The sequence below is a fragment of the Bos indicus x Bos taurus genome, chromosome 10 (assembly GCF_003369695.1).
Source record: "Bos indicus x Bos taurus breed Angus x Brahman F1 hybrid chromosome 10, Bos_hybrid_MaternalHap_v2.0, whole genome shotgun sequence".
Classification (NCBI taxonomy): Eukaryota; Metazoa; Chordata; class Mammalia; order Artiodactyla; family Bovidae; genus Bos; species Bos indicus x Bos taurus.
This window is the reverse complement of record NC_040085.1, coordinates 64,407,524-64,432,691: the sequence shown is the minus strand read 5'-3', so window position 1 is coordinate 64,432,691 and position 25,168 is coordinate 64,407,524. Positions and strand designations below refer to the sequence as shown.

The window sequence follows — 25,168 nt, the reverse complement described above, 5'->3', positions numbered from 1 at the left end:
TGATCCAAAGTGAATATAAATCAGGAGTATATGAATACCTGATATCATTGTTTATGTTTACACTGACTTTTCAGTTTCAAAATTCAAAAGGAAATTCAGTAATATCTTTTCTAATATAATACCCACAAAAATATTCTTCAGAATCTTTTTCAATATAATTATCAATAAGTTAAAGTCATCAAAACTTCCTATCAGACTCTCAAGCCTCTTCCTCAAGCCTCAAGCATGAAATATGTATCTTGTACTCAAATCCTAAACCACTAATGCTCAGAAATTCAAAATAATATTAAGTAAAAAAGATGCTCCTCCATGGTAAATCTCAAATTTCCTTATTAAGGCAATGTTAGGGCACTCAAAGTATCAAATATAAAAACAAGGTCCACTGCCCATTAGCGCTGCAGAAGTGTCTAACACTTGTTTGATTCTACTGCATAAAATTTACAAACACCAAATGGCAGGCTAAAGTACTGTTATAGTGGTTATAAAAGCTCTTTTTTATCATTGTGAAGCAATATTAAATCTTCATGAAAAGCACAGTATAACTAAATTTTGGAAGAATGAAATACAATGTAATGTAACAGCCTAGCCTCACTCATGTAGTAAAGGCCTATAATGACTAAGCCAGGTAGGCCCTGGCTTATCAGATTTTAATTCCCTTTCATACCATACCCACTTTTTTCCTTTGCTAAATACAGATTAAAATGCTTTTCAGTTTTACAATACATCAAATTTTAAAAATTACTGTTCAAGACAGGTTAGAATGATTCAGCATCCAAATCTTAAATCCAAGAGCATGAAATGCAGCTGATTTTTTTTCCCAAAGCAACCAAAATCTCACAAGAAAATCTACTTGTATAGCCACAGAAAATGAAGAAATTAGTTTCATTAGGCAATACAATAAAGCATATGCTAAGAAAATTAAAATATGAAATATAGTTTTAAATTATCATATAATCAGTAACCACATTTTGTGATTTTGCTTTTTCTTTTTCAGTAGACGAAAAGCATCTTGGTTCACTTAATTTTAACAGGTTCATAATTTAAGTAATAGATTTTAAGAAGACATTCTCCTTACAAAGGTCCTTACCTTTTTAAATTTCTTTACTTACTACCTGCAAACAATAGGTAGCCTGCCTCTGCTCTTAGTCTTTTTTACTAACATTTACTCACAGCTTAAATAAAACATTATGACCTTTATGAAATTAATAGCTATAATAAGAACACTATTTATTACTTACTATTTTATGGCCATCATCTTTAACCTTACTACAAAGCCTTTTTAAACCTCTTTGTTTAAAATTTCAGGGTTTTTTTGGGGAGAGGGGGAGGGAGGGAGTAGGGAAATTGCATTTTGAAAGGGATACCAATTAAAAGTATTAACAAAAATAAAGAGACTAATGTATTTCAGTATTTTCCAATATAAGATCCTAACTTGAATGTTTAAAAAAAAAAAAAAAAAAAAAAAGGCAAACCCAGACTGCAACAGTTCACACCCTGAAAATGTGGCCTATTTACCTTGAAAACATATAATCTATAAATAAATACAGATAAAAATACAAAAATCACATTTAATATTTAGACTTTAAATCCTGAATTTTGCCAAACTGTCATTAGCATTTTCATTTCAAAATCTATCTTATGTTTCAGAAAAATAGCCTTCATCCTCTAATATTCTAAAAATAGATTCCTACTGTCTCTTTTACATGAAACAATTAAGCTCAGTTACGAGTCCTACCATATCAGCCACATCATCAATATCTAAAATTCTTATTTAACCTCATTTTTGGCAATCAAAATGGTAACATATAAAAAAAAATCTTACCTATATGCTGCATTTTCTTTCACATGCAAAATGGTTAGATTCTCCTTCTACTTAATCAGTACAGTGTCTGAACATCTTTCAGTCTGACTTGCAAATATTTGCTTTCCCTCTTAGGGCATAGCATCCGCAGGGTTATACAGCACTACTTACATTCTCTTCCACATAAAAATCAGACATTACATGAAAGGAAAAGAAAGACAGCCCATTTCAAAGCATCTGGCAAACCTCCATTGGCAACCTGCCAAGCCTCTGCAAAACCTTCCTGTCTTTCCGAGCATGCTCACTTAAAACCAACAGCACGTTACTATGGCAACTCTGTAGGCAGCCTGTAAGTATGAACCGCCATTCTGATTTCAGAGTGCAAAAAACCAAATACTGCAGGGGAAGTAAAAGGAAAGAAATACCGTATACCCTATATCACACAAAAGTATACTCATTTTGCTTTATAAATTCATATTTGTGTATGCTAAAAAGAAACGAGCACTCCATGTTTTCCAAGCAAATATTTTTGATGCTCAAATAGGTCTTCTTTTTCAATAAACTCGTTCTCTTTGTCTGCCACCAAGCCCCTTTACCTCAAAACAGCCAAAAATATACTGAATAGTTTATATCACTTAGCAAAACATTGTTGAACAAATAGACGACAATATTCATGTAAGCAATTATGTGGACCTTCATGAATGATTTCCTACAATTACATATACATTCTCAAGAACACAGTGATATTACAAAGAAAACCATTAACACTTATAAAACAGAATCTGAATCTTCTCTATGATTTATTCAACTGCCAAACAAAATATTCTTTCAGTTTAGATACGATTTTTTTAATCCCCATTATCCTTGAGATACTGTGAAATGTCTAAAAGAGTTGAGATTTCAAAGTTCAGACAAAGCAGACCTGGGTTCAAATCTCTGTTCTCCACATTTGAGCTCTGCCATCTTGGGAAAGTTACTTAACCTTTCTGACTCTCACTTTTCTCTTTAAAGTAGAATAGTAACAGTCACTCCATCTAGCAGTAATTTAAATGAGTTAACTAACACATGGAATATACCTAAAAGGTACACTGTCTTCCTCCACGGTTATTTGGAAAAGATGTTAATAAATGCACTTGTTGCTCATTTATCCTGAAAAGTTCTTCTATGTAATCTCTTATGTGTGTGTTAAGTTGCTTCAGTTGTGTCCAACTCTGTGTGACCCTATGGACTGGACTGTAGCCTGCCAGGCTCCTCTGTCCATGGGATTCTCTAGGCAAGAATACTGGAGTGGGTTGCTGTGCCCTTCCCCAGGGGATCTTCCTGACCCAGGGATTGAACCCATGTCTCTTGTCTCCTGCATTGGCAGGCAGGTTCTTTACCACTAGCGCCACCTGGGAAGCTCCTGTAATCTCTTACCCACTAAAAATTAGTTCTGATTTGCCTACTAAGCTGAAAGCCATGAAGATCCTCCTCCTTCAAATAAAGCTGAGCTAGAAAAAGACAGCAACAAATAAACAATCTAACCACAGGGAAAATATCGCTGGTGACTGCAGCCATGAAATTAAAAGACGCTTTCTCCTTGGAAGGAAAGTTATGACCAACCTAGATAGCATATTCAAAAGCAGAGACACTACTTTGCCAACAAAGGTCCATCTAGTCAAGGCTATGGTTTTTCCTGTGGTCATGTATGGATGTGAGAGTTGGACTGTGAAGAAGGCTGAGCGCCGAAGAATTGATGCTTTTGAACTGTGGTGTTGGAGAAGACTCTTGAGAGTCCCTTGGACTGCAAGAAGATCCAACCAGTCCATTCTGAAGAAGATCAGCCCTGGGATTTCTTTGGAACAAATGATGCTAAAGCTGAAACTCCAGTACTTTGGCCACCTCACGCGAAGAATTGACTCACTGGAAAAGACTCTGATGCTGGGAGGGATTAGGGGCAGGAGAAGGGGACGACAGAGGATGAGATGGCTGAATGGCATCACTGACTCGATGGACCTGAGTCTGAGTGAACCCCAGGAGTTGGTGATGGACAGGGAGGCCTGGCGTGCTGCGATTCATGGGGTCGCAGAGAGTCGGACACGACTGAGCGACTGAACTGATTATTTTTATAGAGTATTAAACTGTTGGTATATGTTACAAACATGAAATTTCACCTACCATCTCTTCTTCTTCCTTTTTGGCCTCCTTTTCCTTCTCTTCTTCATTTTCTTCAGCTGGGCCATCTTCATCATCACTACTGGATGATTCAAGGATTTCACTTATATCCATTTTCCAATTATCAGGAACAACTCTAGTTTTTAAGAAGATGCTTGCTTTCTGCAGCCCTAAAAGTAAAAATGTATTTCAGCATTTGTTATGCAATTAGCATCATAGAATAGAAAGCCATGACATTCAGAGTCAGAAGATTTGGATTCAAATTCAGCTGTTACTTCTAAAATGATACAGTAAATCTAAATATATTTCATAAGTTACAGTATTATATTAATGTTTATTTTTCTCTAGAGAATACTGTCAGAAATGTTCATGGTAAAACATAAAAAGTACAGGTCAAATGCTTTATCTAGAAACTAAAAAAGGCATCAAAGAAGAACAGATAACAACTCAAAACAGCTCAAATGGTGCCAGAAAATATTGTCTTGTTTTAGTCACTAAATTTGCCATTTAGAGTGTCACACTATGAAATAATAGACTGAGTCATCCTTTTTTTACCTGGTTTAGCAGAGAGCTCAGATTCAGGCAGATTGAGAATGTCTACTTCCTTGATATCCTTTCTTGCTATAGAATAACTAATTTAAGAGAAGAATAAATGGGAGGGAAACCATTATTAAATAAGAATTATCACTTAAATAGTCATGTTAACACCTAGAAAATATAAATCTCAAAATCAAAATTACTTTACCTATAAATTATTTTAAAAAGACCATGTATATCCCAATTCTTAAAAAAAAAAGGGCAAGAGGTAATATAGGCAAAGCTAATATATTAATTCTAAAGATGCACATACTCAAAGTACACTAATTTGAGAGCCTCACATTTGTAATATTTCTATTTATGCAACCTTCTTGCACACAGAATGGGGTGGTTCAATCAGCATGGTACTTTCCTTATACTATTTTGATCTTTCATATTTCTCAAATTTACTATGCCATTTAGTAAGAAAAATTCAACAGAAGGTAATATTAAAATATTTTATCATTGTAAGATACATTATGGTATCAAATTTTTCACAGAGAATCACAACTCAATAAACAGATAATTCTACCCTTTTTTAGAAAACAAGCAAAGTTGAGGTTAAGGAAGGCTTCTAAAAAATCTGACTTTTTTTAAAATTAAATTTTATTGGAGTTCAAAATATGACTTTTAATCAGAAAAAACTCAAAATAATTATTCTAGTAATATAAATCCCATTAAAAGTAAATTGCATTTTTCATTATATGAAATGGTACACATGATAAAAATATAGAATTCTTACAATTAGGGAGAAAATCAATACTGTACTTCATTTAAAAACTTTAAAAATATTCTTCTCACATTCAGTTCTATATAAAAATTTCAAGTAAAAAATAACCTACCTACATTATAAAAAACGAAAAGATTTTAGGTAATAACTTCTCAGATTCATAAAATGATTAAGCTTTTAAAAATAAAGTCCTAATTTCCATTTTTTCCCTCCCAGTGTAACACTATTAAGTGATTCATTACTCACAATTTAGAATCGATAAATGATCGAATTAAACACTGGTCTTTTTTCACTGTGATATCATCATTACAACTGGGAGATATTACCTGAAATATAAAATAAGGACATATTCATCATTATTTTCTCTATTCAAAGAAAGAAATGTATTTTCTAAAATAATAATCCTGGATGTCCTAACTTTTTAAAAGGATTGTATTTGACAAGAAATAGGCACACTGTCAATAATAAATTACTTACAAACTATCAATTTATAAGTTTTCTTTAGCATATTGGTTTTCTATATATTTAATTTATACTAATTAAATAATTAATTAATTACCAGTCCACCCTAAAGGAAATCAGTCCTAGTATTCAATGGAAGGACTGATGTTGAAGCTGAAACTCCAATACTTTGGGGCCACCTGAAGAAGAACTGACTCATTTGAAAAGACCCTGATGCTGGGAAAAATTGAAGGCGGGAGGAGAAGGGGACGACAGAGGATGAGATGGTTGGATGGCATCACTGACTCCATGGACATGAGTTCAAGTAAACTCCGGGAGATGGTGATGGACAGGGAGGCCTGGTGTGCTGCAGTCCATGGTGTTGCAGAGTTGGACATGACTGAGCAACTCAACTGAACTGATATACTTAATTTACCCAGCCATTATATTATAAAATGAATAATTAATGAATATACATCATAATGTGACCACTTTAAAAATGTTAGGATTTATTCTAAGCCAAATAATAATTCATTTATTGTTTAAAACAAAATGTATGAGCTATAATGAAAATAAGGCATATTATAATTTTTTAAAATATGCTTGAATCAGGATCTATTTTGAAATCTGGCTGTTTAAAATAAGCACCTAAGTTCCCATTCTTACCAAGGCATGCACAATTTTTAGTTAATTAAACAGACCAGAGAAAATTTGAGTAATGAACTTTCAAAGTTTTTAACATTTAAAAATAACAAATGTCTTAACATTAGTAATTAACCAATCTATTTTTCTGCAGTTTAGTATTAAAAAAAATTAAAGTCTAATAAATTGCTGAAATGTACCTGCTCAACAGTAGCCCCTCTGTGATAATCTAGCACCAACCACAGAACCTTATGCAAGATGGAAATGTTCTCTGTGTGCACTGACCAATACAGAAACAATGAATCACATGGGGGTGAGCACCTTAAATGTGGCCAGTACAACTGAAAGACTGAAGTTTTTATTCTATTTAATATTAATTTAGTTAACAGTTTAAACTTAAATAGCCACATAGGACTCATGGCTATCATATTAAACATTGTATCTCCAGACAATTAAAAAGTCTTGGAAGGAATATCAGCTGTTTTAATATCAGATGGTATTAAATGTTTTTTGTTTGGTGTTGGAAATTATTAGACTAATAATATAGTCTGCCCTCAAGGAGCTAACACTGAAATGGAGGGGTAAATACAAAAAGATACACAAGAAGAATATAACCGAGGAGAGGGACAGTGATACCACTAGGCATAAGATAAAATAAAAATAACTAGGAGGAAGATCCAAATTATCTTCTGCCCTTGATACAAATTACCTTCCCAGTCTTATTTCCTATTATGCCCCTATTCACATCTAATATTTAGCCAAAATGGATTCCCAGAGCACAGTTTCGTGAAGAAACCCCTTCTTTCCTGTTATTCTTATTTTGTTTCTTCTAAGAAAATCCTCTCGCAAAGTTTTCTGCTGACTAACTTTAAATGCTTCAAGTCTCAGCTCAAAAGCACCAGCTTCATGAAGACTTTTTTTTTTGGATTTCTTTCAAATAAATGCAAGGTCTCGGGACAAGAAGACCTAGTATTGAATGCAAACTATCTTATATTACAGTTACTTGGATTATCCCTACATTACACTAAAATCATCAAATGTAAGATTGACTCTTACTCATCTTTTTTCACCTCAGAAATGATAAGCCTGTTGAGTAAAGGCATTTATTATTTTTAAATCTCTTGGCAAATTATGATCTGAGTATTCGGAATCCAAGCCCATTTACTTGTCAGCCTGTACAACTGAAAGGTTCAAAGGACTTTCAGACTTTTCCTATATAAAGTAAATGTACTACATAGGAAGTAAGTCATGTATTTACATGCACATAGAAACCTAAAAAAAAAAAAAAAAGCCCTCAGTTTCTTAAAGGAGTCTAATCTAATCTGGGACATATTTTATGCAAAAATTATTATTAGAGATATAAATGATATCAAAACACAGAGAAGAAGCATACTTATGTTAAAGTGGTTAGGAGAGAATCTGCAGAAAAGGTAGGACTTGAGCTGACCCTTGAGACATATTTAAGAGGAGAGGAAAAGGAAGAGGAGACAGGTATTACCAAGTTTACTGATTCTTCTTGTGAAGTTGTTCTCTTGCCCATACCTTCTCATTCCTTCCCCAAGTAAGCAAAGATTAGTTTTCTCTACCAACCTACACAAGATTTGCCATTTCTAAAGCGAAGGTGTAGCCTTCCTTTCCCTAATACTCTTTGTTCTATTCTCTTGTCTACATCAAGTTTTAAAAATTACTACATAATATTTAACTACAACATTACCTTTTAGATGTTTATAGTAAATTCCACGAGGCCAATGTGTTACAAGTCTCATACATCTTTATTTTCTAAGGTGCTTAAAGAAAACCTGAACTCACTGCAAATCCTCAGTAAATACCCATCAATTTAAGGGGTAAAGGACTGGAGGAGTAAAGGGTCTTCTATGGGGAACAGTTAAGAAAGAGCCTTAAGCAGCCAGCTTACAGTGCAAATGGGACGAAATAAGAACTAGGGCTGACCTCAGATGTCCATCTAAAGAATGCAAAATTGATCCTAATGGAAGTCAGCGCAGGGTTCTTTTTTTGGAGAATGGGACTATCATGATTAAACCAGGATTGTAAAATTTCTTTATAAAAAGTTACTTCTAGAAAATTAGTTTGTATTTAGTGAAGAAGGCATTGAGGCATCAAGTTAAGCAATGCTGGAGGTAAGCAGTATGTATCAGGTAAAAAAAGGTAATGGGAACAGAGTAAAAAAGAGACCACTGGACACATTTTGAAGGAAAAACTGAAAGACCCCAATAAATATCTGGTTATAGAGAACTAAAGAAAGGAAATAACAAAAGAAGACAGTGAAGTATGTGGGACTGGAGGAGGAATGCTTAATTTTGCAAGGAAGTCCAAACTAAATATATGTAACACTCTCAAAATATTTTTAAGTTTCTAAAAATCCATATTAAACAAATATTTTTAAAGGCTAATTAACTTGCAAAAAAACTATACTTACCAAAGCAGGATACCATTCACTCTTCTCAGATGTAGATACCACACTTACAACTTTTCCTAATAATTCGTCGTTGAGACGTCGCTTATCTTCATCTTCCTCTTCACTACTTTCTTCTTCTTTTTCATCTTCGTTACTAAAAGTTAGAATAACTTTATCATGATCTTAACATAAACCATTTTGATACAGTTATTACCCCAGGGTAATAGCTTCTTTATCCACACTGGAATTGAATAGATATTTCCCTGGTCCCACAGAAGTAGTTCTGAGCTATCCACTAGATCAATGAGAATCAGGACTTAGACTCTCATGCCAACCACTGGCTGGGACAGAAAAGCTATATCATCATCAAGTACTTACTGTGCCAAATACATTTTAAGAGACTGCCCTTTGATTTGTTATGCATGCCAGATGCCTGATAATCACTTTAATTTTCTAAAAGGTTATGAAAAGATCTTATCAAATGCATCAGAATGTTTATTTAGTTAACCTATCTGGATAACTAAACAATTAGATAAACTCACAATGAGCAAAAGTCTACAAAACAATTGGCCTGCACTCTTCAAAAGGAACTCTTCTAGATTAAAGGAGACTTAAGAACCACAAAAACTAAATGCAATGCATGATCTTGGACTGAATCCTGGAAACGGAAGATAGTATAAAGACTATTATTGGGACAGTTGGCAAAATCAGAAATATATACTATATGTTATTTAGATAATAGCATTCTATCAGTGTTACCTGTTCTGAATTTGATAATCATACTTTGGTTATATAAGAGAATGTCCGTATATTTCTACACAAACGAGGGGTAAGTAATGATGATTGCAACTTCCTCTCAAATGGTTCAGCCAATTAAAATTATTATTAAAAAATAATAATATATGTATATAAAGAGAGGACATATAAAGCAAATATGCCAAAAAGTTTTAATAATTCAGTGAATCTAAGATGAGTATATGAAAGTTTATTGTATTATGATTTTTCAATTTGAAATGTTTTTGAAATAGGTTAAAAAAAACACATTATTCTCACTTAAAATAGGAAAATCATCATATCAATTAAAGCATTTGGCATGCGCACACAAGCACACCTGTGGTTGTGTGTATGTGTGTGTGTGCATACGCATACACGTGCACATGCTCAGTTGCATCCAACTCTTGGCAACCTCATGGACTGTAGCCCACCAGGTTCTATTATCCATCAAGTTTTCTAGGCAGAAATACTGGAGTGGGTTGCCATTTCCTACTCCAGGGTTTCTTCCTAACCTGGAATGAACCCGTGTCTCTTGAGTCTCCTGAATTGGCAGGTGGATTCTTTACCAGTGCGCCACCAGGGATGCCAAGGAATTTGGCAAAGCAACTCAAAACAAAACTAGCCTGTTTTAAAAAGGGAGTATGATCATTACTTCTATTACTTTGTCCAAGAATTAAGAAAAAGGTCTGCTCAAAGTAAAATGTCTAAAACAAGGACACAAGATATTATGGAAAGGTCACCCAAACAAATTTGGCCACTGTAGAAAAACCACTTGTTTAATGTTGTGGTAACTGTAATGTACGCGAAAACACTCACACAGGCAGAGAGGACCTCCTTCCTCTGTTCATCTTCTTTGCAATTACTGGAGTTCCAAAATGCTCTGGATTTGTTAATGGAAGCTGGTCAAGTGTCTGGATAAGAAACAGACAAATTAAATCACTTCTTGTCTCTATATTAGTAGCTGCTGTTCAATTCAAAATGTTCATCCATGGCACCCTACCTCGCTCTCAGCAAAATGTCTCTCTCCTTTTAGGCAAAGAGAGGTACGTCTCAGTGTTCTCTCATCACCATCATCAAACACTGCAATAAACAAGACATCAGAGAATTTATTCACACTAAATAAAATTAGAACTGCACAGAATGCTACTGTTGCTATTTACCTGGGGCTTAAGAACCATTATGTTAGTCATGCTTCAAAATCTTTTAAATTATACATACCATATTTTGCATTCTACAGATACCAAACAAATACAAGTTAATGGCTGTCCCCAACTGCTTAAGTGTCTCCGTTTACTTCCTCAATTTCTACCACTACAGAACCACCTTCTTAAACCATTAACAACCTAGTCAAAGCATAGATATTAAATTACCTTCAATCCTAGAAGAATTAGCAAAAACCTTGTTTAAAAAAAACGATTCCAGGTTTTTCTGGCAACAGTTATCAATAGAGTATCTCTAACGTTCAGAAACTGCTTAATTTCTGGTAATGCTGTTGGATTACTCTACTGCTTCTACTTCTTTGCATGATAACCTACTGTAACAGAAATACTTGCTGCCAAATTCTAAGGTCACAAGATTCAACTTGTTTCTTTTGCTAGAAGAGGGTGAAAGATGTTTAGAAGTGAAAGAAGAATCAAGGAAACATTAGAAAGATAAAAAACTTTTTTAATTCTAAAAAATAAGTCACAATGGCACAGCAACTTTCTCAAGTTTTTACTTCTATTACATTAAAAAGAAATCATATTACTTGTAGAGTATGTGTAAATATTTCCAGCATATAAGGGTAAGGAATGTAATAGCTCCCAGGTGGTGGTAGTGATCAAGAACCTGTCTGTCAATGCAGGAGACATAAAAGACTCAGGTTCAATCCCAGAGTCAGGAGATCCCCTGGAGGAGGGTATGGCAACCCATCCAGTATTCTTGCCTGGAGAATCCCATTGACAGGGGACCCTGGCAGGCTACAGTCTATAGGGTCACAGAGAGTCAGACACACTGAAGCAACTTAGCAAGCATGCATGCTCTCCATATATCTAGCTATACATATTTTGATAATTTTATGTTTAATTTTTCAGACATATACTGATTTTAATATCTGATATTCACAAAGAAAATGTTCTCAGAAGACACCTGATACCCAGCATTATGAAAAGATAAAACACAAGAAGACAGAATCCTTAGCTCTGATATTTAAAATGCCATGTACACATCAACAAATGTTTATACATGTTATGGAAAAAGCACATACACAGGAAAGCACACATACACAAAAAATGATCATTAATTTTAAGATTTAATCTTAATTTTTGTAATTCTATAAAATTATAGATAAATAGAAATAGAATTTCTATTTAGAAAAATAGAATTTTTCTATTTTCTAAAAAAAAATTTTTTTTCTATTTTGACACAATAGATTAATGTTAAGAAAGGAAAATTCTACATCATCTTAATTTAATAACATCTTAGAATCTTTACCATGCTATCTATGTAACTGAAATCCTGAATTTTTCTTGAAGGGTTGTTTTATTAGTAAACACTCTGCCTTCATATCATAAACTTATTTTTTTCATGCTAGAAGCATAATTATATAAGAGAGCTCAACTCCTTTAATATTTATCTACCTCAGTCAGTTCTTCCTCTTAGACTAAAGATACCTAGTTTTAGATTCTCTTACACTCAGGAGAAAATAAGAAACTTAAAAACTTCTGATACACATATTTAAAGAACCATAATGATTACAAGGGCTTCCCTTGTAGCTTAACTGGTAAAGAATCCGTCTGCAATGTGGGAGACCTGGGTTTGATTCCTGGGTTGGGAAGATCCTCTGGAGAAAGGAACGGCTGCCCACTCCAGTATTCTGGCCTGGAGAATTCCATGGACCGTATAGTCCATGGGGTCGCAAAGAGTCGGACACAACTGAGCGACTTTCACTTTCACTTTCAATGATTACATAAAATCATCTGTGTTATATACTGTCAATGATGCATAAATTAATGACTGCCTACAGATACAATGACAAGATAAAAAATATTCTACACTTGATGAACAGTGCTCTAAACATTTATATTACAATTATGATTCATATGGTATCAAGTCTGATAAATAAACCACTGCACTTTTAAAAATTTAAAATCATGAAATTATATCAAACTTAAAATAATTCATGTTATTATTAATGTAAGTATGCTAAAGAATAAAACCTAAAAGTTCCAATTTTCCTTAATGCCAACCATATAATACAGTAGCAAAAATGATGACAATGGACACACACATATACACTAATATATACCACATTTAAGACACAGAGGTGTGAGGAAGGAAAATGTGGGTTTAAGACCAATCACTAATATCAAATTTACGCAACAAAATCTTTTTCACAATTTTTATTATCAATCAACAGCAGCCCCAAATCAAAATGCCCTGATGAGAAATTTTAACAATTTAATATTATGAGTTCTTTTTTATATTCACTTTGAAATCTATCTAATTTTTAAAGAAAAAAAATTACTTCCACTTCAGCATACTTTATCATGGTTAGAAATGACATAAAAAGCAAAGACAACAGTGCTACAAACAACCAGGGTATGGTTTTACCTAGGAACCCTTCCAACTTCAAGGGAGAAAGAGAAGCAGTTTAAGAACTATTTTTACTTCATAAAACTATACAAAGATATGTTTGAGTACTTTATACAAGTGTGTTGAGCCACGTAATTTCTCAAGATGTTCTAAAAGACAAATAGAAAACCCAACAATATAGTGGACCTATTTAATCAGGACATCCTTGATTATAAAAATCATGAAGAAGTTCCATCCATATGAAGTTTTCTCTGTAACTTCCATGTTACAAGTATCATCTAAAAGAACACGTAATTTAAAGACACTAAAGACTGACTCTGGCACTTTGATAAGAGTGAAATAATTAACTGGTGTATATAGTAAATTTAGTTTATTTTTGGTTCGAGATGGATATTACAGCGTGCCAAGAGAAAAAAAGAGTATAAGATTTAGTAATCACATGGCACAAAATGTCTTACACTTGCCAAAAATGGCATGCAAATATATTAATGATTGAGTGCAAGAGAACAGTACAAAAATTATATGTCAGTGTATTTTATATAAATACTAAAACCTAAGTTGATGACAGTAACAAAGCTAAGACTTGATAACCTTAATCACACTAGACAAAATAAAGCTAATGCAAAAGCATACAAAGCCTAACCCTAAATTGTTAGAATTCAAAGAAACAAAAGCAACAGGGATCCAATCTAACTACTAAATATAAAAGATCTACCTGTTATCACAGCACTGTTAGATGATGGAGAATAACTGATAACAAAAACAGTAAATTAACTTTATCTATTCAAAGATACAATTGGCTATTACTTATTAATCTTCCACTATGTCCTAATCACACAGCAGCCTCAGCAGAGTAGGCATCACTGTCTTCCTTTATAAAGAAGTTGAGAATTAGAAGGTTAATCTATGAGCTACAATTTAGTTAAGGAGGGGATCGAAATGATAATAAATAGGTACGAAGCAGAGGCATAAAATGAACACTGGGAAGGAAGTTAAGAATTCTGACTCTGATAAACAACAAAGTCCTACTGTATAGCACTGGGTACTATGTTCAATATCCTGTGATAAACCACAATGCAGAAGAATACAAAAATATATACATATATATACACATGGGCTTCCCAGGTAGCACAGTGCTAAAGAACCCACCTGCCAATGCAGGAGATGCAAGAGAGGCAGGTTTGATCCCTGGGTCAGGAAAATCCCCTGGAGGAGGGCATGGCAACCCACTCCAGTATTCTTGCCTGGAGAATCTCATGACAGAGGAATTGGGCAGCCTACAGTCCCCAGAGTTGGACACAACTGAAGAGACTTAGCAGTTACAATTAACAAAACATTTCACATAATAAATACTTTAAAATTATGGACATTCTTGGTAAAAACAATAGTTCTATTACTCATAAAATCATTTGTGATAACTACAGATGTCATTCAGCAGCTAATATAAAAAAATTAATGAATCTGGAAACCTAAGATATTAATGTTCAAATGTATAACTATATTAATAAAATATCATGGGAATGCTAAGTCTCAGAAAAGGATATTTAAACAATGGGTTAAAGCCTATCACAGGACTGAAGAGAGGTGTTACTTAGTACTTTTTTTGTTAGTGAAACTTTTCTAGTCAGTAAAATAACCACTTGGCTTTGAAAACATTTTGTTGTTGACTTTGGTTGTAACAAATTTGTCATAAGTGAAGTGAAAGTCACTCAGTTGTGTCCAACTCTTTGCAACCCCCATGGACTATGCAGTCCATGGAATTCTCCACGCCAGAATACTGGAGTGGGTAGCCTTTCCCTGCTCCAGTGGATCTTCCTAACCCAGGGATCGAACCCAGGTCTCCCGCATTGCAGGCTCCAGCTGAGCCACCAAGGAAGCCTTGTCATAAGAGGTTCTAATCAAATTAAAAGCCTCTTAAGCCTAGAGAACATTCTATAAAAGTCAGTTCATTCACCGGTTTAATCTTAACCCTCCTCTACTTCTTTAACTTAGAATTTCCATGAGATATGATAAAACTGATATGCAGAACAACAAGTACAAAGTACAAAAAATCCCAAATCTCAAAAAACATGTTACAAAAATATATGGTTAAAAAGACTTTAGTGTTAAACTTGATATATGACCTACGTACATTTATATATAAATTAAAGCAAACAGCAACTAATTCCTTTACATTTTCCTTATTTTTCACTGTTTCCCTCACATTTTCCTTATTTTTCAAATACAGTGTGTTATTTTTATATTCTAAAAAAGCAAAGGAACAGTTAAAGAATGTCTCACTGACAGTTGTATTTGGCAGGATTTTTGATGACTGGACAGATTAACAGTACAATCACATACATTTCTCATCTTTAATGCAAGGATAAGAACTGCCAAATGAATGAACTATACTATAAAGGCAGTGTCTTATTATAGGAAGAGGAGATATTTCCAAGTCTCAAACTCCCTCATCCCCAAAATCCATGAACTGGTGTTATTCATCATTCAACACTTAGAGGGCAAGGTAATATTACATTTTTAAATTGAGTTATGGTAGATCCATAATCTCTTTAAAAATTTATTGTTATAATAGGAAAAATTAATACCTGTATTATATAGTTAATATTACCTTCTCAGATAACTTTTTGGTAACTAATGATTATAACTCCTATTTTATCCAAACTAGTAGTGTGGTATGCCCTTTGGTTTCGTTTTTTAGTAGTTTGACATAATTTCAAGTTCTTTTAAAACCAAAAGTATCATTGAGAACATTAATAACACTTTTGTATAACCTTCTGATTCTACCTACGTTAACACTTTGCTAGGAATCAGAAATCAAGAAAAATTACAAAAGGGGAATTTAAATCCAACAGATAAGTAGGCACCCAATTATAAATACAGGAAGTCTGTGATCCATGAGAGATCACACATTTTATTTTGCCATCTTCTAACTCTGATCTTTATTTATGTGGTCTGTATCCTTCAATATCTAAACACTCTTTATAGCAGAGTGCTACACTGAGTCTCCTTAAAAGAACAGTACCTCTTATCGTCCTAAAATTTTTTGATCACTCTCTCTCACTACACAGATGCAAAAATCTTATTTTGCATTTTTATCCCAAATTAGTTTCTGTATTAACAAACGTGGCCTGTTTTCGTACTGTGTACTACCTGCATTAGGTTCACCCAATGCACTTATAAAAGAAATTCTTGGGTTGCCATCGTAGACCTGCTAAATTGGAGAGACCTGGGGTCCTCAACTTCTCATTTTTTTAAACTAGCACCATGTGAGTCTTACGTACACCATTTAATGCATGAATCATATGCAATTAAGATTCTAAGCTCTTGGAGGAAAAAAATTATATAATTTCTTCTGTAATTACCTGTCATAGAAAATCACCACAGAGAATGCTCAGTATCAACTAGTTTTTTTAAGTATTAATACTAAAATGCCATTCATGTAGAGGATAGAAATAACTATTCATAATTGAAGTATTATTCTGGGGAGCAGAAGTCCAAAATGCGAAAACCGGAAAAAAAGTATTGCTTCTGTAAAAGCTGAGCATTATATCATTAAAACTTCACAAGCACTGTGAATGTAACCTTGATATTAACTACCAAATAGGATGTATATTAGTATCTGAACATGCATCATATAATGTCCCATGCTTCTGCACATATCAACTCCTTTAATTTTTACCACTGCTTTATTTAATACAGCAAAATTGCATCTACCTGAGTGACTGAACTGAACTGAATCTATAAGAGTTAACTTTAAGCTTAGTTTTAAATCTCTAACAACTATCAATGGCCACAACCAACCCTCCTAAAAACATATAGTTCAGAATAATAGCACCATTGTGAACCAATATCAACTTCTAGGAGGTCTAACAATAAAAATGGTTAGAAAATAATAGATACACAGAGAAGATTGCTACTATTAATAGAAGCCACAGTATAAGACACAGGAAGTACAATTTTCAAGTAAAGACTGTTCTTCACATCTCTGAGCATCAACTAGAGATGAATGATTTTTATCCAAAGCAACAAATCAAGTTAACTAAAAATAGATCTAAAGGGTCATTTCTTTTCCTTCTGCAGAGAAACCACAATATTATAATTACATCTTTTATACCAAGACATACATGTATAAACCACATAATGCCATAGATGTTCAGTGTGAAGCCAAGGATTGGATGGTATCTGCAGGACTGTGTAGTTTCAAAGTACTGAAAGGAGACTTGGAAATACTAATTGTTGTTATTCTCATCAGCACAATGACAGCAACTATGTAGGTACTATATTTAGGTTTGCATTTATATGTATTGTGACACTTGTTGCTACTCACTAACAACTTTTTTAAAGTCAGCATAAGCATGAAATGTTAAGAATGTATGTACATTAGCAGCATATATTGTTGTTGTTTAGTTGCTAAGTTGTGTCCAACTCTTTTACGACCCCATGGACTGTAGCCCACCAGGCTCCTCTGTCCATGGGATCTCCCAGCCAGGAATACCAGAGTGGGTTGCCATTTCTACTTCGAGGGATCTTTCCGACCAAGGGATCGAACCTGTGTCTCCCATACTGGCAGGCAGATTCTTTACTGGCAGGGAATGACCCAGCAGCATATATATCTTTTTTGAAAGGTGTTAAGAGTTCTGACTACACTGAAAATCAAAAATTAAGCTATGATCATCTAGGCTTGAATCTACTCTGGCCAGGACTTTTTCAGTCTGTGAATTCTGTGGTAACATCTGTATTACCCTTATATAAAACAGGCAGCAATACAATAAAAGACTGCAACTATGCAATTTTAATTCCAGAAACAGTTTAAAAGTCTGATGACTAAGTTGTACTGACTTTTCTAAAGGAAGAAAAATAACCATAAAATTTAACTTTCTTGAAGGGAAATACCAAGATAACCTAAAAAAGGAGTACACTCTTGGATGAAATAACCCTAAGTGGCCAAGTTACTGTAAAGAGATAATTGATAATTACCATCAAGGTGTCATTAAAATTTTACCCATCTATATCAAGTAAATTGACAAGAAAAAGTACGTATTTCTCTGCCAACATAATGTTTCAATGTATTTACAAAACAGATGTATATATATGAAACCCCCCAAATTAAATCCTTTCTATTAAATTACCTAATTACTTACCCACAGTATACCAACTAGCATCTGTCAACTTGCTGATAACAGCTTCCTGAAAGGATCCATCAGATGTCCTTGTTTCAACAATAGCTCCAACCTAAAACATAAAATCAAAATTTCATCATCAAATTTAAATAAATAAACTAAATCACTCCTACCAACCATATGACCTAGGTAAAAAAATATATCTGTTTATGGTAAGTCTACCATACATTCCCAGAGATCTTTATCATTTATAGCGCTCTAACATTTATCATGCGATTCCAGCCCCAAAACACTGAGGCTTATGTAAGATAGTTATTATTACCCCATTTTATACATTGGAAATTGTGGCTCAGGAAGAGAAAATAATCTGCAAAGAATCCAGGATGAGAACCCAGTCTTTTAAGTCTTATTTCAGAGCTTTTTTTTTACTGTATCATATTGCCTATAAGAAAATTGTGGAGTATGAGAACCAAAAACCATAAAGACAACAAAAATAACTTCAATTTTCCTTCATAGCAATGTTGACTATTGGATTCAGTATTTATATTTAAGGGACCTTTTAGATAAAGTTTCACCTGGATACAGAGAGATGGACCAGTTGAACTTCTTTCAGCTTCTAGACCTTTGTATATCAGATATTAACTGAAGTGGTACTTTGACATAACAAAGATTTATAACATAAACAAATGGCCAGACATGGATGGAAAACATAATGTAGGCATTCATTAAATTGAATTATTAAGTCAACATAGTTTACTTGCTAAGTCTGAACAAAAGAACATTCAGACTTATATTAGTATAGCACACTTAACAAGTTAAACCTCTGTGGTAACAATATGAAAAACAAAATAAAGTATTCAATCCAGGAAATCAAAACAAAAAGCAGTGAAACTCATATTCATATGTATTAAAATACTCTTCTTAAAGACTCTCAACATTCTTAAACTAAGCATACAGACACTGTTAATGTCATAATTTATATTAACTATACAACACCTCATTTGTATTGCTGTTTTCTAATTAACATTTAAAAGTATATTTACAGATGTAAAATTCAATAAATCACTGTATGAATTTATGACTAATCGTTTTAGATTTTAAACTGTACAAAATACGTACTCTTAAAGGACCTTTTACTTGGTCATCTTGCACCAATTGTGTAGTATTATCCTGTTTCAGGAGTACCTAAAAAACATTTTTGCACAACAGTTCACATGTTACTTTTAAAATAATGTATTTACGGTAACACTGTAACAAAAATGTCTTTAATCTATGCTTTCTTAGCGTCCTGTGGTTACCTCTGGTATGATACTTATCACATTGTCTCATGTTTGTGTTTATTGTCTCTCCCATTAACCGTGAGCTCCTTGAGGGCTAGAATCCTCTTTCATCACTGTATCTACAGCAGTTGGCAAGTATTAATGCATATCATAAGCACTTAATAAATATTTGCAGAATTAACTATACAAGATTTATAATCTGTAGTGATTACAGTAAAACCTTAAAACTGCCTTCATTTCTTTTTATCAACAAGTCATAAAAGTTCATATCACCAAGTTTATTACCCCAAAAAATAAAAACAGTATCAAATTTTATCCCTTCTATGCAAAGTAAACAAATTAAAAACAGACATTTTCTGGTCCTTTATAAAATAAACCTAAATAGTAATATGATAAGCAATTTAGTCACAACTAAGTGTTCCCTTCTACTACAGATCATCCTACATATATAACTTGTTCTATTAAGAGAGGGACTTCCCTGATGGCTCAGACAGTAAGGAATCTGCCTGCAATATGAGAGACATGCAGGAGATCTGGGTTCGATCCCTTGGTTGGGAAGAGTCCCTGAAGGAGGGCATGGTCACCCACTCCAGTATTCTTGCCTGGAGAATGTCCTGGACAGAGTAGCCTGGCAGGCTACAGTCCATGGAGTCACAAAGAGTTGGACACAACTGAGCCTCTAAGCACAGCACATTAACAGAGAGGGTTGATGGGAGAGGGAAACTGAAAGGGGACAAGTACCCAATAAGGAGAAACTTCAAATTCTAGGTAATTTATGTATGATAAGACCTCCTGGAACAAGCATGGTATTGATTTTATATTCAGTAAGTTAATCTATAAAGAGCTATGATGCTAACAAAAAGTTAAAATTCTCAAAAGAATTCCAAGCAAATATTTGGTAAGCAGATCATGTATAGCTGATATTGTAAAAAAGGATATAATGAAACAAGAAATTAATGAATGTCAAATGATATCCTAACAATATTTGAGAAAAGTCTCACCATCAGATCAAAATTTAAACAGTAAGTTTATAATAATCATAGATAAATCTATTTGCCCACCACACAAATCTCATTCCTCTAGTTCAATGGTTCTCAAACTTTAACATGCATCAAAAACACCTGGGGGCTTGTTATGACACAATCATTGGACCCCACCCTCAGAGTTTTCGATTCAGTATGTTAGGGATAGGGACCTGAGAATTTGCATTTTAAACAAGTTCTCAGGCGAGGCTGATAATGCTGGTCCTGAACCCACTGTTCATTCATTTATTCAACATTTCATTTATTCAACGCATTTTAAGCACCCACTATGTAGAAGGCACTAATCTAGGTATTCAAACAGAACAAGACAATTTCTCCTTTCACAGTGCTTAATTTTTGTAGGAAAGCAAATCACAAAATTGAAAGTAGAGCATGATCCAATGAATAATAGTAATAACAACACTTGTTATTGAAAGGCACAGCCCCAAATCTAGAACACATCAAATCTCTTTGGCATACTATCAAAAAGGACTTCTATGAATTTTATTATACAGCTCTAGACTGTTAAAAATGTTTATAATAAGCATGGATTACTTTTGTAGTCTAAATAACTAAGATTATTAAAAACATTTGTATAAAAAAATTACTTGGGGGAAACATAAAAATGATACTAGTATTTCTGAGGTAAACTATTGGTTTTACTCCCTCGGTACTTTTCTATATTTCCAAATACTGTACAGGAATAAGTGTTTTTCTGGCCATAAAAGCATCTTAAAAATAGAATTCTTAAATCATTTTTAATGCTGTCTTGAAATTATAATTTCCACGGTTTTGTTTTTAGTAATCTATTGCTTTTTCTAACCACTTGAAATCGCCTCTACCCAAATAATAAGAAAGGAAAGACAACAGATTATAGCCACCACAAACAGGAAAGATCCAAATAATGGGAAGTACCATGAGTACAGTATTTTCATAGCAGCAGTTTGGAATAATTTCTCATTTTGAGTTCTTTATTTCCCAGTTCCTAGTGTGCCTTTCCTACAGTTTTATATATGTTATCCACATACTAATGATTTAGTAAGTGAAGTAATGATTCAATAAATAAAGTGTTGATTTGCAGTCTCCTTACCCCTAATTCTCTTCAATTGAGTTAATAAAGCTGTTGCATTAAAAAGAAAAATTACCTTAACCTTTACCAGCCTTTTCACAGTCTTAATTTTTGCCTCACAGAAGGCACCTCGGTACTTGGCACTGACATCAGTTCCCACTGTCAGGTAGGCAGGCTCATCCGCCGCCTGATGGAAGAAAGATGAAAGATGAAAGTCACTACTGTTTTCCCCAACTCCACCCCAAGTCTCATTGAAAAGTTCTATATTTCAAGTAGTAGGAACGTTAACATTATTTGCTTATTAGTATCATTAATAATTTGAAAAATATTCCTGAAGCACTTTATTAGTGATCCTTTACTTAATAAACTGTATCTTGATAACATAAAACATTTTAAATTGTAACTATTCAGTATCAGTAGGGAAATATAATGTTTTCTCACCCAGGTACAAAATGATTCAACAATTTTATAATATATTTAAGAAATTAAAAAATTTAAAAATCCAGAAAAAGTCTATTTATATTGTCTCATAAAATTTTAAGTTATTCACTTATGGCCTCCTGAAAATTTTATTTTCAAATCAAAAGAAATATGCTATTAAAATTAATACTAACAAGTACATAATTAAATGTTTAATATAGTTACATAAAGGCAACATCTTGGATACACTATAACAATATAGATAATTAATGAAGCCAATCTTTTTGACAAAGAGAGCATTATTTAGAAAAATCAAGGGCTAAGTGCTGCATTTTAGAGCTTCAAGTCTAAATTATCTGATTAATGCAGAGATGTGAACTGATGGTAGTAGTACCAAGTTTATTACACTAATCTTGGTATTTTTTTTTAAGTTTCAGAAAGAAATATCTGCTTTCAGAAAATGGTCATGATCAGAATGATACATTGAAAGATGTATCATTCCTCCATTCATTTTAATCTTGATAGTAACAGAATAATTGCTATCTCAATCTGTCACTTAACCAACTTTTTTCAAAAGTTAAGTATATGCATACAAATTCAATTCAACATTGCTAAGTGCAACGGTGACAGTGTACAGTTTAGAGAAATACTTTCAAGTAGAAAATGATTTTTCATTCCATTTTCCCAACTAACATTAAAGAAGGTACACTGTCACTTCAAAACTTCAAGGAGATACCAAAGCAAGAGGAAGTTTGGGAAAATACTGTATTTCAGAGTTCAATACACTGAAACAGTAAATGAGTAAGAAATCAAATTTAAAGTTAGTGCATTTATGAATAATGCAAATTGATGAGAAATACTTTTTGCAAATAACTATCTGACCTGAAACATTCAATGACTCAGAACTACAGGTTGATATTCCTACCTTTCCCTTTAAACATCACAGGATGTCTGCAATATCAGTTGTCTTCCGAAGAATTTTTTTTTTAGGTTGGGTATATGTTTAAAATATTTACTATACGTACTGAACAGAAATTAAGTGTTATTAGTTATGATAATAATATACAAAATTTAGTTTTCCTTCACCTTCAAATATATTCTAGCCACAAAATTTCACTTTATCCCCAGAAGAAATGATATGTCTCTAACACAATACACACATTTCTTCTTTAGAAAATCTCATTGGCACTGGGGAAGAAAAAAAATTCAAAAAATCCCCCAAAGAACCAAAGCAGGACAAAAGCTTTACTTCTGCAAAGGTTGCTGCCAACACAGGAAGTGTTTAAAAATACTAGCCCAATGGACAACAATGGAAAGGCTGCAGCAGCCTTTCCAAAGTGCTAACTGCTTCGGAGAGGGGCCAAACTGACCGCATTTAGACACGATGATCATGTCTTACCCATTCAACACGTCCTCATTTTCAGAAAGCTCTGCTTAGTAGAGGAATCAATTTTGAGTAGCCAAAAAAATGACATTCCACAGCACCAGCCTCACGACAGGCAGTGTTCAGGGCACGAGGTTCCGAGCAGCGTCGACTCCACTTACCTTCATTTTCACTGGCGATCTGTGGGGTTCCAGCTCAACGAGCTATCTTCTCCGTCGCTATAACCAAGGGGAGGAGAAAGACAGGCACAGAATCAGTCAACGGAGGGGAGCGACCCGGGGAAAGAAAGTAAACAAACGCCAGCGGGGAGGGGCAGAACCCTCACCAGGGAAGGGATAAGATCCGAGGGCACCCAGGACGCAGGAGCCGAGAGGGCGGCGAGAACCCCACCGGCGCCAAAGGGCAGCGGGTTCCACCACGGAGTTCGCCAGCGGCCCACCGCGCCCCCGCCTCGCTAGCCACTTTGACCCGGAATGCTCAACTCAGTGCCCCCGGACGGGTTGCTCCGGAGAAGGGCAGAGCACCGTTTGGGCTTCTCCGGGCCCCTAGCAGGCGCGGTCGCCCAACCTTCTCTCGGCCGCCCCCCGGATACCCCGACTTCGGCCCGCGCCCCGCCTCCGCCGCTCGGCCCCCTCGGCCCGCCCCGGGCCCGCGGTGGCGGCAGCGGAGTGTCACGGCGCCATTGCTCTCCTTCCTCCGCTCTGCACCATGTCAGGAAGGAGAAGCGCTTCTTCACCCAATGGGGCAGGGGCCGTGGCCTTCAGCCTGGAGGCGCGCGAGGGAGGGCAGACCCGCGAGGGAGAGAGGGCTGGGGGCGGGGGGGGGGGGCGGAGAGGAGGAGGGGAGGTGGCCCGGACAGGGTGTGGGAGGGGAGGGGAGCTGCACAGCGGCAGCCACCGCCTCCTCCCCGCGCCCGCCTCAACTTTTTGTACAGCCCAGAGCGGTACCAGCCACCAGCCCCTCGGGTCCTGCCACGGACTCCACCCGGGAGGACGCACCGCGGAGTTGGGGGCCGGCGCCCCTAATCAGTCCGCTTCTCGCCTCGCGGAAGCAAACTTAGCGGCGCGACCAGCCCCACAGCCATTTTCCCGGGGAACCTGGGGAAGCGGCCGAGGAGGTTGCTGCGGAGGCTGTTCTTGCAGTTGCTGCCGCTGCTCTACGACTTGCCCCTTCCCCGGTTCTCACCGCCCCGCTTGCCAAGCATCCCCCTCCCCACCTCCTAAGCTTCCAACTGCACCGGGACCCCGGGCAGTAGCGCCAGCTGCTAGTGCCGCTTCGTCCACTCAGTACCCTCGCTTCCCTTCTCCTCACCTACCAACTGTGAGTGAAGTGATCGCTTGTCAGCTCCTGAGTCCTCCACCCCGCTGACCCCCGTGGGCCCCCGTCCGGGAAGCACCACTCCCGGCCGCGGCGGCAGTTCCTGCGCCGGGTTCCCCACTCGTCCGATTTACTGCCACAATCCACCAAATAACAAGCTGTTGAGCAGACTCGCTTCTACACGAACTCCTATTGGCTGCTCATGACGCCGAAGAGTTTCGGATTGGAGTTCGCTACCTGCCGTCCTCATTGGATGTAGCTCTGAAACTTCACGGATTGGTGCGAAAAACAGCAGGTAGGACATCTTCCACTTATGATTGGCTGTCCCCGAAGACTAACGTTACTGGAGAATCAGGTATTGAGTAAGCAAGTCCTGAAAAATGATTGGTAAAGACGACTACGGATGTGCTCGGCTGAGCACTGATTGGTCAATTGAGGGGTCAGGAAGA

At 35.5% G+C, this 25,168-nt stretch overlaps 1 protein-coding gene across 5 annotated transcripts in view; it reads right to left on the bottom strand.

The window, feature by feature from the left end:
- ARID4A (AT-rich interaction domain 4A) overlaps positions 1-25,168 on the bottom strand; it is a 62,316-nt gene extending 37,148 nt beyond the window's left edge. For 2 of the 5 annotated variants that reach the window (XM_027554206.1, XM_027554208.1), the window contains exons 1-11: positions 24,714-25,168; positions 23,564-23,620; positions 21,675-21,785; positions 19,347-19,412; positions 18,249-18,339; positions 10,535-10,614; positions 10,351-10,445; positions 8,782-8,914; positions 5,508-5,587; positions 4,511-4,587; positions 3,959-4,125 (exon numbers count right to left, since the gene is read on the bottom strand). In XM_027554206.1, coding sequence (XP_027410007.1) covers positions 3,959-4,125; positions 4,511-4,587; positions 5,508-5,587; positions 8,782-8,914; positions 10,351-10,445; positions 10,535-10,614; positions 18,249-18,339; positions 19,347-19,412; positions 21,675-21,785; positions 23,564-23,569 — 906 coding nt within the window. In that variant the 5' untranslated portion in view covers positions 23,570-23,620; positions 24,714-25,168. Of the gene's footprint in view, positions 1-3,958; positions 4,126-4,510; positions 4,588-5,507; positions 5,588-8,781; positions 8,915-10,350; positions 10,446-10,534; positions 10,615-18,248; positions 18,340-19,346; positions 19,413-21,674; positions 21,786-23,563; positions 23,621-23,727; positions 23,822-24,713 lie in introns of those variants that run through there. The other 3 variants (XM_027554204.1, XM_027554207.1, XM_027554205.1) reach the window with 2 other exon arrangements.